At 44.3% G+C, this 16,022-nt stretch overlaps 1 protein-coding gene across 1 annotated transcript in view; it reads right to left on the bottom strand.

Annotated features, from left to right (window-relative positions):
• LOC139159714 (uncharacterized) overlaps positions 1–16,022 on the bottom strand; it is a 45,146-nt gene that overhangs the window by 1,356 nt on the left and 27,768 nt on the right. The window contains exon 9 of the mRNA XM_070737056.1: positions 891–986. Coding sequence (XP_070593157.1) covers positions 891–986 — 96 coding nt within the window. The remainder of the gene's footprint in view (positions 1–890; positions 987–16,022) is intronic.

The raw sequence follows: 16,022 nt of genomic DNA, 5'->3' as shown, positions 1-16,022 counted from the left end.
TTCATTTCAGCGGAGTAGAGAGGACCCCAGTGAGTATAATGAAGATTAACAATTTATTCATCTTTCTTAAAGTAAAACCTTCATCCTATTCCTCACCCCATTCTCTATAAACCCATTTCTAAAAACTCATCTTTAACCTCTAATCTCTATACGGTAATCAGCAAAAGCCCATTAAGAAGGTTATGCAAGCTACTTATTACAAACTATTTTCTACAAAATTCAGTTTGAAATGTTTTGATCCCACAATTAGCAACAAGTATATTCTTTTCCCCTATGTTCCTCAATAATAGTATAAAAAATGTTACTGATTCAATGATAAAAGCAATAATAATAATAATAATAATAATTTATTAGATTTGTATGCCACCCCTCTCCAAAGAGTCGGGGTGGCTCACAACAATAAAAAATACAGATACAAATCTAATAATTAAACCTGTAACTAAAACCCATTATCTTAAAAATAATCGATACTACATAATCATAACCACACATAACTTTTAATGGTCAGAAGGGGGGATATACTAGTTATCCCATACCTGGCAACATAGATAGATCTTAAGGCTCTTGCGGAAGGCAAGGAGAGTGGGGGAAGTTTGAATCTCCGGAGGGAGCTGATTCCAGAGGACCGGGGCCGCCACAGAGAAGGCTCTTCCCCTAGACCCCGCCAAATGACATTGTCTGGTCGACGGGACCTGGAGAAGGCCAACTCTGTGGGACCTAATCAGCCGCTGGGATGTATGTGGCAGAAGGTGGTTCTGTAAGTCCAGTGCCATGTAGGGCTTTATGAAATAAAGACCCCAAATAATGAAAGACCCCAAATCTACCCTGCTTCCAGCATGCAGGAAGGGTCTCATTAAACTCAGCTGAATTCATTGAAGAAGCGGTGGCACCTTCTGTGGTGGTGGCGGCAGCAGCGGCTCCTTTGGCGGCAATCTCCGGCACTGCCTTCTGGCACACGAATCTTCGGAGAGGGACAGCATACAAATCTAATAAATACAAATACAAATACAAATTGGTACGAAGAAGGCAGAGGTCATCTCTGGCAGCTATTTATATCTCCTACTGCCAGGTTCATCTGACCAATCCCCATTTTCCAGCTGGAGTAAGGAAACGCCCAGGGACACCCAGCTGTTGCTGGGATGTAACAATCACCTAACCCCCAAAATTTTACCCTTAGACTGTCCACTGTTGACCTCTCCTGATTCCTAAGAGATCAGTAAGGGGCATGCATAAGTGCACCAGCGTCCCTTCTGTCGCGTGTCCTAATGTTTCTCTCTTACTAGTATCATGTATATAAATATTATTATATCTTTGTATACCACCAATACGTACTTGACTAAACAAAGAGACAAACGTGTATACTGCAAGAGTCAAAAAAATGAAAATATTTACTGATCACTCGCATTCTGGACATTAATTGTTTCCAATCCTACCCTCAAAACAATACTATAGAGCAATGTTTTTCAACCAGTGTGCCGTGGCACATTAGTGTGCCACGAGACAGTCAGGTGTGCCACGAAGCTCAGCGAGAGAAAAAGAGAGAGAAAGAAAGCAAGAGAGAGAAAGAGAGAGAAAGAAAGCAAGAGAGAAAGAGAGAGAGAGAAAGCAAGAGAGAAAGAAAGCAAGAGAGAAAGAAAGCAAGAGAGAAAGAGAAAGAAAGCAAGAGAGAAAGAAAGCAAGAGAGAGAAAGAGAAAGAAAGCAAGAGAGAAAGAAAGCAAGAGAGAGAGAAAGAGGCAGGGAAGGAGGGAGAGATAGAAAGAGCAAAAAAGAGGAAGGAAGGAAGAGAGAAAGAGGGATGGAGAGAGAAGAAGGAAGGGAGAGAAATAGGGTGAAAGGGAGGAAGAGAGAGAGAGAATTTTTTTGTCCAAACTTTTTTTAGCCCCCCCACTCCCCTCCGTTCAATGTGCCTCATGATTTTGTATATGTAAAAAATGTGCCGCAGCTCAAAAAAGGTTGAAAATCACTGCTATAGAGCACTGCACACCAAGACAACAAGTACAGTTTTTTTCTGAACGCTATAACTCTGCTAAACAAATAATTCCCTCAACACTGTCAAACTATTTACTAAGGCTGCACTACTATTAATCTTCTCATTGTTCCTATCACCCATTTCCTCCCACAAATGACTATATGACTGTAACTTTGTGACTTGTATCTTTACAATGCCCTAGTCAGGCCACACCTAGAATACTGCATTCAATTTAGGTCACCCGACTACAAAAAGGGCATTGAAACTTTAGAGAAAGTACAGAAGAGAACAACTAAAATGATAAAGGGACTGGAAGCCAAGACGTACGAAGAGAGGTTGCTGGAACTGGACATGGATAGTTTAGCAGAAAGGAGGGCCAGAGGGGACATGATAGCAGTATACAGGTATTTGAGGGGTTACCACAGAGAAGAGGGGGTCTCACTATTTTCCAGGGCAGTGTTCCCCAACCTTGGCAACTTGAAGATATTTGGATATTTGGAAGATATTTCCCCAAGCCTAGCTGCAAAAACGAGTTTTCAATAATTTACGAAAGGCGAGGAGGGTGGGGGCAGTTCTAATCACCGGGGGGTGTTGATTCCAGAGAGCCAGGGCCGCCACAGAGAAGGCTCTTCCCCTGGGTCCCACCAGACGACATTGTTTAGTTGACGGGACCTGGAGAAGGCCAATTCTGCAGGACCTAATTGGCCGCTGGGATTCGTGTGTCAGAAGGCGGTCCCGGAGGTATTCTGGTCCGATGCCATGTAAGGCTTTATAGGTCATAATCAACACTTTGAATTGTGACCGGAAACTGATCAACAGCCAGTGCAGGCTGCAGAGTGTTGAAGAGACGTGTTCACTTTCCTATTAAAAACACTTCCCTCCTGAACTTTTATTTAACCCTTGAACATATTTAAATGTTTCAAATGTCCTCCCTTTCCCTTCTTTCCTCCAGACTATACAGATTGAGTTCATTAAATCTTTCCTGATAAGTTTTATGCTTAGGACCTTCCACCATTTTTGTAGCCTGTCTTTGGACCTGTTCAATTTTATCAATATCTTTTTGTAGGTGAGGTCTCCAGAACTGAACACAATAGTCCAAATGTGGTCCCACCAGTGCTCTATACAGCTATCTCTATCATCATAGGCTGACATTAAAAAATGTTAATTGTGAATGACATATTGTCTGAATAAACACAAACATTTCCACAATTGTCCCACCCACTGTTCTTATTCACTCAGGAGTGCCTCCCTCCAGCTTATCTAAACTTTCAGATCAAGGGTCCTCAAATTACAGCCCATGTGCTGTATATGACCCACAAAAATGACAAAATTAGTGGAATGCTGTCAATGTGGTTTACTTGGACTTCATTAAGGCTTTTGACAAAGTGGACCATAACCTACTACTAAATAAACTAGAAAAATATGGGACCAACCGCACTCAACATGTAGTGCTCAATGGAACTACATCTACATGGAGGGATATATGCAGTGGAGTACCCCAAGGCTCTGTTTTAGGCCCAGTACTCTTCAGCATCTTCATCAATGACTTGGACAAGTGGATAGATGGGGAACATATCAAATTTGCAGATGACACCAAACTGGCAGGAATAGCCAACACTCCAGAAGATAGGCGCAAAATACAGAAGGATCTTGACAAACTTGAACAATGGGCGCTATCTAACAAAATGAAATTCAATGGTGAAAAAAGTAAGGTTCTACATTTAGGCAAGAAAAACAAAATGCACAGGTACAGTATATGTGGTACATTGCTCAACAGTAGTAACTGTGAGAGGGATCTTGGGAGTCCTAGTTCCTAGTAGACAACCATTTAAATATGAGCCAGCAGTGTGCAGCAGCTGCCAAAAAAGCCAACACAGTTCTAGGCTGCATTAACAGAGGGATAGAATCAAGATCATGTGACGTGTTAATACCAGATTATAAGGCCTTGATAAGGCCACATTTGGAATACTGCATTCAGTTTTGGTTGCAAAAAGGATATTGAGATTCTAGAAAAAGTGCAGAGAAGAGCAGCAAAGATGATTAGGGGACTGGAGGCTAAAATATATGAAGAACGGTTGCAGGGACTGGATATAGCTAGTTTAATGAAAAGAAGGGCTTCCCTAAATATGCCCATGTCACACCAACACTCCGCAGTCTGCATTGGTTGCCGATCAGTTTCCGGTCACAATTCAAAGTGTTGGTTATGACCTATGAAGCCCTTCATGGCATCGGACCAGAATATCTCTGGGACCGCCTTCTGCCGCACGAATCCCAGCGACCAGTTAGGTCCCACAGAGTGGGCCTTCTCCGGGTCCCGTCAACTAAACAATGCCGCTTGGCGGGTTCAAGGGGAAGAGCCTTCTCTGTGGCGGCCCCAGCCCTCTGGAACCAACTCCCCCCAGAGATTAGAATTGCCCCCACCCTCCTTGCCTTTCGTAAGCTACTTAAAACCCACCTCTGCCATCAGGCATGGGGGAATGGATAAGTGTATAGAGGATGTGGAAATTGGACCCAATAGTTGGGCAGATCACCACCCAATCACAATTAAGATAAGAGAACCTAAAAAAGATTTTTCAAAATGGTCCGTTAATCAGTCTCTACTTATAGAAAAAGAGTACACTGATCAGGTAAAAAACGAATTAACCCTTTTTCTCAAGGACAACTGGAATGAAGACACTTCTACACAAAACCTTTGGGATACCTTAAAAGCATACATAAGAGGGATCACAATCTCATACTCTGTCAAAGCAAAGAAAATTAAAAATCAAAGAATGAAAGATTATCAAAAGAAAATCAAACAATTAGAATCTGATCTGCAACAAGATATTTCAAATGAGAAAATAAAGGAGGAAAAAGACAAATTAAAATATCAAATTAATTTAATAACCCAGGATGATTTAACATGGAAACTAAAAAGGGCTAAGCAAGGCCATTTTGAAAATGCGAACAAACCGGGTAGATGGTTAGCCTAGAAACTTAGAAAAGAAGAAAATGAGAGATACATCCAATCCTTAGAGGATGACAAAGGAGATAGATATAATACGATAGAAGAAGAAAAAACAAATTGCCACGAATTACTATAAAGACTTATATAAAAAAGAAACAAAATCACTAGAGGAACAAAAGGCTTATATAAAAAAATCTGAACCAGGAGAATTGTCTGATAGTGAACGAGAAAAATTAAATAAAGAAATCACAATAATAGAACTGGAAGAAACAATAAAAAATTTAAAAAACAATAAAGCCCCAGGCCCTGATGGCATTCCCGGCGAATTTTATAAAGAACTCTCTAAGGAGCTAGGCGATCTCTTTCTAACATTATATAATGATGTGTTAGAAAAAGGTCGCTCTTCTCTGCCCTCTTTCTAGAGCCTCAGCATCCTTTTTGCATTGTGGCGACCAAAACTGAATGTCGTATTCCAAGTGTGGCCTTACCAAGGCCTTGCAAAGTGGTATTAACCCTTCACATGATCTTGATTCTCTCCCTCTGTTAATGGAGCCTAGAACTGGGTTGGCTTTTTTGGCAGCTGCTGCACACGACTGGCTCACATTTAAAGGATTGTCCACTACCACTATTTGTTTGTTTATTTGTTTATTTGTTTATTTGTTTATTTATCTTGGATGGAAGCAACCACGAGCTTAATCCCTAAAAATGAACTAGAGAAACACAAAATCCAAAACTACAGACCTATATCCCTATTGAATGTGGACTATAAAATAATTTTAACAAATAGGATACACCCTGATCAAAACGGTTTCTTACCTGGAAGATACATTAAAAATAATACAAGGGTAATACTGGACGTTTTAGAATTCTACGAAAACCATTCGGACAAACAATTGGCTCTTATCTTCCTAGACGCCCAAAAAGCATTTGACAATCTAAATTGGGGATTTATGACGGAATTAATAAAACAAATGAAATTTGGCGCCAAATTTATTACCATGATCGAGACAATTTACAAGAATCAATATACAAGAATTGCAATTAATGGGGAGCTATCTGATAAATTTCAAATTCAAAAGGAGTTCGCCAAGGCTGCCCATTATCCCCTCTACTGTATATTTTAGCCACAGAAACCATGTTAAGGAAGATCAGAACCAATGTAAGAATTAGGGGGCTGAAAATCAAAGGCCAGGAGTTCATATGCAGATGATTTAGTACTTATTTTAGAAGACCCATTAAACTCTGGGAAACACATAATGGAGGAGGTGGAGGATTTCGGCAAAGTAGCAGGTCTAAAAATAAATATTCAAAAAACTAAAATCATAACGAAAAATATGAATAAAGAACAAGATAAAAACCTGGAAGAAATTTTGAAAATTAAGATTGCCAAAACAGTGAAATATCTAGGGATTTCACTAACAAAAAAATGTAGTACTATTAAAATAACTATGATAAATTATTGAAAGCAACGGAAAAACAAATAAATGACTGAAACAAACTGCAAATCTCATTACTGGGCAGAATAGCTACGATTAAAACGTCTATTTTGCCGAAATTCCTATACCTCTTCCAAACCATCCCGATAAAATTAGAGAACCACTTTTTTAATAGACTTAACAAAATCTTATCTAAATTTATATGGAACAACAAAAGGCCCAGAATAAGACTAAAATGGTTGCAAGATAAGACCAAACAAGGGGGTCTGGGTCTACCTGATTTCAAAATCTATTACCAGGCAACTAAACTCCTCTGGATTAAAGACTGGATTGAGATCAAAGCTGAAAGACTACTAGCCCTAGAAGGTCATGATATGCTTTCTGGCTGGCACAACATTTTATGGAACCAGCATCAAAAAATCCCATCATACTTTAAAACACACATGATTAGAGACGCCTTAATAACCACTTGGTTAAAAATAAAAAAAGACCACTTCACAAAAATACCCAGATGGTACCCCAGTTTAGAAGCTCTCACACACCCGAATGTCACAGACTTAAAAAAGATGATAACTTATAATCAATTATTAAATATAGAAGGCAACATCAAAACAAGAGAAGAATTAACAGAACAAAATATAAACATTGACTGGTGGCCATATAGGCTAATATATTCTAAATGGCAAAAAGATATAAAAAACGAAGGAATACTGACAAAAGATACAACCCTCGATAAATTAATATTAGGAGGGGAAAAGAATTTCATAACAAAAATATATAATTATCTAATAAACTATGAAATGGAAACCGAAATAGTGAAAAGTTCAATGACGAGCTGGGCAAGGAATTTTGGATACAATATTTATATCGAACAATGGGAAACAATTTGGAAAAAGAACTATAAAATTACTAAATCAGTAGCATATAAAGAAAACTCTATAAAAATGTTTTACAGGTGGCATATGTCACTATCAAGACTAGCCCAAATTTTCCCCAAAACGAAACCAAACTGCTGGAGATGCGCAAACAAGAGTGGAACTTTCTTTCATATGTGGTGGACTTGTCAAAAAATAAAAATACTATGGATTAAAATTAGAAACTGGATCCATGAAATCACAAAAATCAACCTTCCATTTAGACCAGAGACCTTTCTGTTAGGGATAATAGAGGCAAAACTTAAAAAAGAAGATTATTACTTGATTCAACACATTATAACAGCGAGTAGAATCACTATAGCCCAACATTGGAAAAAATAAGAAATACCAACGGATAGGGACCTGATTAAGAAAATGTTGGACTGTGCTGAATTTGACTCTTTATCCAGAAAACTGAAATACAACAAGAAAACACAAGAAATAGATATTTGGGCCAATTTCTACAACTGGATTAATGTTAGGGAGAGAGAAAAGACAAACTTGCAATGAGCAAGAAACAAAAACCAAAACAAAGCTGAACTTAAAAACATATTACAATCAGGAAAAAAAAACATAAACAAAAGTAAAACTTTATTTGTTCGTTGACTCCTTTTTTAGAGATTATATCATTATAACTATGACAATAATAGTATAAATGCAATACTTAGAAAAAGAAATCTGAGATAAATAACTGTATAAACATATAGATAGAGAACATCGCTGTTACACAACACCGGGAAAATAAATCTAAAACACAGCTGCAGTCTGGCAGCCGGGGGAGGGAGGGGGGAAGAGGGGTGTATGTCTGATGTAACCAATAATTATGACTGTACCCACTTTTGAACAATCTGTTATGTCAGTGTATTGTCTTTATATTTGTAAATACCTAATAAATACTATTTAAAAAAAAGAAAGAACTCCTGCTAGAGCGGGGGGTTGAACTAGATGACCTACAACCATGATGGCAAACCTATGACACGCATGCCACAGGTGGCACACGGAACCATATCTGCTAACACGCGAGCCATTGCCCTAGCTCAGGGGTAGGTAAAGTTGGCTCTTCCATGACATGTTGACTTCAACTCCCAGAATTCCTGAGCTAGCATAATTGGCTCATGAATTCTGGGAGTTGAAGTCCCCATGTCATAGAAGAGCCAACTTTACCTACCCCTGCCTTAGCTCAGCTCTGATTTTCATCACAGTGGAGGCTCTGGGAGTGCGTTTGTGGCCTCTGGGCGGTCTCCAGACTGGAGGTTGTTCTGTCGGGCTCTCTGGTAGAATCCTCCCAAAAATTCACAGGTACAAATTTCAGACACACACACGTTTGAAAATTCAAAACAATGTTCTTTATAATGAAAATTCACTTAAACTAAGCCCTCTTTTGGTATAGCAAAGAGCACTGGTCTCCAAACAAACTGGTAATTTATACAAGTCCCTTATCAGTTCTGTGATACTTAGCTTGCAGCTGTGAGGCAATTCACAGTCCTTCTTTCAAAAAGTGAAACACACTTTGCTCTGGTTTAGTTTCAAAGCGGGGAAAAATCAGCACACAAAAAGTCAGTCAGTAAAGCAGTCACGAAACACAAGGATCAGATAATCCTCCACATGGCCAAACCCACAGGCTGCTCTTTATAGCAGCCTCACTAATTACCACAGCTCCACTCAACCACAGGTGGCCCCATTTTCTTTGATAATCTCTCAGTTGTTGCCTATGCATCGCTCTCCGCATGCGTGGCTATATCATTAACTCTTGTTCTGAATCCAAGGAGGAGCTAGATAATTGATCTCCTTCTGAGCTGTCTGTCACACTCTCTTCCTCCCTGTCACTCATGTCTTCTTGGTCAGAGGAGCCTTCATCATCAGATTCCACCGGGGGCAAAACAGGCCTGCAGCATATGGATGTCTCCCCTACACCCACAGTCCTTTGGGCAGGAGCTGGGCCAGAGCTAACCACAACAGTGGTGGAGGACTTTTTCACCTTCCCCTGTCTCCAGGGAAGGCTCTGGAGCCTGGGGTGGGCAAAAAACAGGCCTACCAGGCCCATTGAAAGTTGAGAAATGGGTCATTTCTGGTCTCTGGAGTGCCTCTGGTGGGACGGGGAAGACCATTTTCACCATCCCCAGGCTCAAGGGGCAAGGGTGGGGCATGGGAATGAGATTGAATCATGGGTGTGGCCACGTGTGCGCTCTCAGCAGCTGAGGATAATAAGACAGAAGGGCAGGGACGGTAGGCACAATAGTCCGCTTATGTACGCATGCACTGGCTGCCGATCGGTTTCCGGTCACAATTCAAAGTGTTGGTAATGACCTTTAAAGCCCTATATGGCATTGGGCCAGAATACATCCAGAACCGCCTTCTACTGCACAAATCCCAGCGGCCGATAAGGCCCCACAGAGTTGGCCTTCTTCGGGTCCCGTCGACCAAACAATGTCGTTTGGCGGGCCCCAGGGGAAGAGCCTTCTTTGTGGCGGCCCCGGCTCTCTGGAACCAACTCCCCCCAGAGATTAGAACAGCCCCCACCCTCCTTCTCTTTCGCAAATTACTTAAGACCCACCTTTGTCGCCAGGCATGGGGGAGTTAAGTTATCCTTTCCCCCTAGGCTATTACAAGTTATGCATGGTATGTTTGTATGTATGTTTGGTTTTTTTTATAAGGGTTTTTTAGTTGTTTTTATTAATTGGATTGTTCATGTTGTTTTACCACTGTTGTTAGCCGCCCTGAGTCTGCGGAGAGGGGCAGCATACAAATCCAATAAATAATAATAATAAATAATAATAATGTAATCTGTCAAGCATCTGACTATAAATCACAGGACCACGGGGATGCTGCAAGGGTAATCAGTGTGAAAAATGGTTATAAGTCACTGTAAAGTGTTGCAATTTTGAATGGCCACTAAATGAACTGTTGTAAGTCGAGGACTACCTCTGTTATCATAGGCTGATGTAAAACAATGCTAATTGTGAGTGACCTGCCATTTGAATAAAGACAAAACCCTCGCAGTTGTTCCACCCACTGCGCTTATTCACTCAGGAGTGTCGCCCTCCATCTTACCTGAACTGTCAGATCTTCTATGAATTATTGGAAAAGAAAGAAAAGACAGAGGTGGTGTTAAGTCTCTTGGGTGATAGGAGGAGATGGAGAAATTCAGATCTTCCTCCCTCCCTCCCAGCAACACAAGCAAACAAAGACACAAACATTCACCCAAATTTATCTTTAGCTACGGAACACAGAAAAGACAGTTCAACATCTGTGTAGACCACCCAGATCAATATATTTCAGCATTTTTTGAATCAGAGGCAATGTTCCCTCTAATTTTTTTTCGCTGCGGGCGGAAAAGTATAGTGTCTGAGCGGCAATCCCTTCAGGACTGGGCAGCATAGAAGTCAAAAAATAATAAAATAAAATAAAATAAAATAAATAAATATACTTTAAATTCATGAATTTATTTTCTTTCTCTCTTTCTTACTCCCATTTTTTTCCTTTTTTCCTTTCTGTTTTCCTTTCTCCCTTTTTTCTATGTTTCTCTCTTTCCCTCTTTCCCCCTCTCTTCTTTGTCTCTCCCCTCTCACTCTTTCCCTCTCTTTCTCTTCCTCCTTTCCTTTCCTTTCCTTTCTATTTCTCTTTCTTTCTTTCTTTCTTCCTTCCTTTCTTTTTTCTCTCTCTCTTTCTCTCTTCTTTTTTTTCCTGCCCTGCAACACCACTCACGCGCACAAATATGTTTTGTGCGCCGCAGGGCAGTCGCCTGCAATCAGGAGCTCCAAGACGGCAGCACTGACGGTGGCGGCAGGTTGCCGTACATTGCTGGCGCTGCGCTGGGCATGGGCATGGGCTGGCACTGGCCCGTTGGCTGGGCCAGGATGGAGGTGCCAGCCCCGTGCCTAGTGCAGCGCCAGCATGTACGGCAACACATCCAGCTGCCGCCATCAGTGCCTTGCAGCCAACTGCCCCGCCACTGTCCCGCAGCTACTGCTCAGTGCCGCTGCTGCCGGTGCCCTCCCACTCGACCCACACTTGGCAGCACCACCTTCGCTGCTTCCCCCGCTACCCGGTGCGGCCGAAGCACGGGGTGGAGTAGGCGGCAGCCGCTGCTGCTCCAGGCCCGCCCCCAAGCTGAGATTCCTTCGGCTTCCTTGGAGGCGGCAGGTGAGCTTTGCAGTTTTGCCTCCAAGGAAGCCGAAGGAAGCTCAGCTCAGGGTCGGCCCTGGGACAGCAGCTGCCGCCGCCGCCACCACCTACTCCGCCCCGCGCTTCCGCCGCACCGGCGCCAAGTAAGCCGAGGCTAGGTTCATCGCCCCCGGCTCCAAGGGGCAGCCCCCAGCGCGGGGCCTGGGCAGCGGGCGAGCAGCAGGAGGACCTCACCGTCACCTGTCCGGGGAAGAGCTCCCCTCCCCGCGATCGAGGACGGTGTGGCTTTGCGCGCCGTCAACAAGTTAGTGCGCGGGGGGGCCCTGATGGCTGCCCGGGCGCACACCCGCACAGCTTAGAGGTAACATTTGTCAGAGGGCAGCACTGATATGAGGATATGCCGGCTGGTGGGGCCACGAGGACAGGCCTTCTCTGTGGCAGCTCCGGTCCTCTGGAACCAACTCCCCCACAGAGATTATCACTGCCCCCACCCTCCTGACCTTTCAAAAATATCGAAACACATGCCTTTGCTAGTAGACCTGGGACCGTTGAGTGACAACATCTTGCTCCAGCCATTATTAATGAATGGATGATGGATGAGTCTTTTTATTCATAGTTTTTAAAATTTTGTATTTCTGTTTTTAATCTTGTATGTCGGCCTGAGTCTGTCAGGAGAAGGGTGGCTTATAAATTGAAATTATATGTACTTGTATTAGATAAACAAAAAAGGGTTACTCAAAACAGTCCTTAGTGTACGGAAACAATGATAGTGCAAGGCTTACTTCAGCCGCATACAAAAACACAGGAAAAAACAAACGAAGACAACCTGAAATGAGCCAAGACGTTTCAGGAGCCCTTTTGAATCTTTGGAGCAAACAGCAAGTCCCAGAGTTTTCACCTCCCACTTGTCTGAAAAAGTTGGGTTGAAAACTCCAACGGCACGGAACAGAAACTTCAGAGCAGGAACCACAAAATAACACAGATAAACAGCCACAGCCTTTGTTCCCTTTTATCCCTTTAGCCCTCATTAAGGGAACCACACCCAGCCCTCAGTATAAGAACCACACCCAGCCCAGGTGCTCCTAAAATGACTTGTAATACTCCTTAAAGCGATCCCTTCTTTGCATAGCTCTTCGGCTACGCAGATCAATATATTGATCTGCAGAAGAACCCAGAGACGAAAGACTGTCTGAGGGACTGCATGCCAAATCTCCTGGGCTGTCTGCTGAATCCTGCGTACCAGTGGCCTCGTCCTCCTGGCTGTCTGCCACGTCCTCCTGGCTGTCTGCCACGTCTTCCTGGCTGTCTGCCACATCTTCCTGGCTGTCTGCCACGTCTTCCTGGCTGTCTGCCACATTTTCCTGGCTGTCAGCCAGGCTTTCGCATTCACTTTGTGCCGCGTCTCTCCCATCTGTGGCGCGTCTCTCCCATCTCCCATCTGCTGGCCCAGGCCCAAACACACAACATATATATAATGTTTTTGCTGAATAAATTAGTTTGCTGATAAATACATTTGTCAGCTATGAATAAATTAACTGCCTTGAAATGGCCCTGGATTGTGACGTTCCTTCAATATACCAGGGCGATCCGACAGAAAAAAACATATAGATAGATAGATAGATAGATAGATAGATAGATAGATAGATAGATAAAATTAATTCATATTTTCATTGTGGGCAGTGAGCAAATTGAGCAGCATTATATAAGATCAACTATATCTTCAATTGGGTTTTTAATATGACGAAGTTAGCAGAGGACTAACGAAAGATAAGTAATTTTAGTAGTTTCAAATAATTTTTAAACGTCTTGAGCTCTGGTTTAAAAGTCTTGAGCCAGAGGGCAGCGCTGACATGAAGATATATAGATGGCTGCAAAGCTACATTTTTCAGTCAATTCCTAATTGGAGAGTCTCATGGTGGGAGACCAACAGGAGATCCAGCTGGCATCCACCAAAGCCCCTTTCCTCTCAAAATGCTGCCTTTTCATCGTCTCTTTTATGGAGCTTCCTGGCTATGCTTTCCTTTCCACATTCTTGGGAAATGGAGCAGCTTCTCAATCAAAGGGATTGTCTCCACCAGCTGGATCTTCTCACATTCTTGAAGGTTCTCATACGAAAGGTTTCTCCATGGGATCTCCATTCCCAAAGGGTTGGTCTCCCTAGGGTCCCGTCAACCAAAAAATGTCAGTTGGCAGGACCTAGGGGAAGAGCCTTCTCTGTGGGGGGCCCAGCACTCTAGAATCAGTTCCCCCCAGAGATTCGCACTGCCCCCACCCTCCTTGCCTTTTGAAAGAGCTGGGTGAGATCATCCAAGGGCATGGGGTGAGGTATCATCAATATGCGGATGATACCCAGTTGTACATCTCCACCCCATGTCCAGTCAATGAAGCAGTGGAAGTGATGTGCCGGTGCCTGGAGGCTGTTGGGGACTGGATGGGTGTCAATAAACTCAAACTCAATCCAGACAAGACAGAGTGGCTGTGGGTATTGCCTCCCAAGGACAATTCCATCTGTCTGTCCATTACCCTGGGGGGGGGGAACTATTGACCCCCTCAGAGTGGGTGCGCAACTTGGGCGTCCTCCTCGATCCACAGCTGACATTGGAACATCATCTTTCGGCTGTGGCGAGGAGGGCGTTTGCCCAGGTTCGCCTGGTGCACCAGTTGCGGCCCTATTTGGACAGGGAGTCATTGCTCACAGTCACTCATGCCCTTATCACCTCGAGGTTCGATTACTGCAACGCTCTCTACATGGGGCTACCTTTGAAAAGTGTTCGGAAACTCCAGATCGTGCAGAACGCAGCTGCGAGAGCCATCGTGGGGCTTCCCAGATTCGCCCACGTATCTACAACACTCCGTGGCCTGCATTGGCTGCCAATCAGTTTCCGGTCACAATTCAAAGTGTTGGTCATGACCTTTAACGTCCTACATGGCATTGGACCAGAATACCTCCGGAACCGCCTGCTACTGCACGAATCCCAGCGGCCAATAAGGTCCCACAGAGTTGGCCTTCTCCGGGTCCTGTTGACTAAACAATGTCGTCTGGCGGGCCCCAGGGGAAGAGCCTTCTATGTGGCGGCCCCGGCCCTCTGGAATCAACTCCTCCCGGAGATTAGAACTGCTCCCACCTTCCTTGTCTTCCATAAACTACTTAAGACCCACCTATACCGCCAGGCATGGGGGATCTGAGACACCTTTCCCCCAGGCTTATTATAATTTATGTTTGGTATGTATGTGCTGTTTGGTTTTTAATTATGATAGGGTTTTTAGGTTTTGGGGTTTTTTTAATATTAGATTTGTGCCTGTATAATATTGTTTTTATCGTTGTTGTGAGCCGCCCCGAGTCTTCGGAGAGGGGTGGCATACAAATCTAATAAATTTATTATTATTATTATTATTATTATTATTATTATTATTATTATTATTATTATTATTATTAAAAACTCATCTTTGTCACCAGGCCTGGGCTTACTAGATTGTCCCCCTGACCAACAAATGTTTTTAGTATGATTTATTGAATGAATGCTAATGAAAGTTTTTAAAGTTAGAGTTTTTAAAGATTATTTTTATGTACAGTGATCCCCCGATCATTGCGAGGGTTCCGTTCCAGGACCCCTCGCAATGATCGGTTTTTCGCGAAGTAGCGCTGCGGAAGTAAAAACACCATCTGCGCATGCGCAGATGATGTTTTTACTTCCGCAGCGCTAGCAAGGAGCCGAAGATTGGGGTTCCTGGGAAGGGGACTCAGCTGGGAAGCGGCGCTGGGGTTTCCCCACCGCCCACGCAAACTCCTCGCTGCCGCTCGCCCACCCTTCGCCCGCCCACGCCGTTCGCTCGCGCCGCTTCCCAGCTGAGTCCTGAAGCCAATTCATTTCAGGACTCAGCTGGGAAGCGGCGCGAGCGAACGGCGTGGGCGGGCAAAGGGCGGGCGGGCGCGCGGGAAGGCAGGCGGCGGACAAGCCGTTCGCTCGCGCCGCTCGCTCGCGCCACTTCCCAGCTGAGTCCTGAAGCCAATTTGCTTCAGGACTCAGCTGGGAAGCGGCGCAAGCGAACGGCGTGGGCGGGTGAAGGGCGGGCGAGCGGCGGGCGCGCGGGCAGGCAGACGGCGGACAAGCCGTTCGCTCGCGCCGCTCACTCGCGCCGCTTCCCAGCTGAGTCCTGAAGCCAATTCGCTTCAGGACTCAGCTGGGAAGCGGCACGAGCGAACGGCGTGGGCGGGCGAAGGGCGGGCGAGCAGCGGGCGCGCGGGCAGGCAGGCGGCGGACAAGCCGTTCGCTCGCGCCGCTCACTCGCGCCGCTTCCCAGCTGAGTCCTGAAGCCAATTCGCTTCAGGACTCAGCTGGGAAGCGGCGCGAGCGAACGGCGTGGGCAGGCGAAGGGCGGGCGCGGCAGCAGCGAGGAGTTTGCATGGGCGGTGGGGAAACTCCTCGCTGATGCCCACCGCTCGCCCTCCCGCCAGCAAGAGGGGGAAGACCCAGGGAAGCCGCCCAGCAGCTGATCTGCCCGGCGCCATCTTGTATATTAATTGGATGAATTGTTCTATTTTGTCTTTGTATATGCTGTGAGCATCCCCAAGTCCTTGGAGAGGGGCGGCATACAAATCCAATTAAATAAATAAGTAAATAAAATAAAT

Source organism: Erythrolamprus reginae, chromosome 2 (assembly GCF_031021105.1).
Source record: "Erythrolamprus reginae isolate rEryReg1 chromosome 2, rEryReg1.hap1, whole genome shotgun sequence".
NCBI lineage: Eukaryota > Metazoa > Chordata > Lepidosauria > Squamata > Dipsadidae > Erythrolamprus > Erythrolamprus reginae.
Note: the sequence above shows the minus strand (reverse complement) of the source record. Positions and strands in the feature narration are given on the sequence as shown.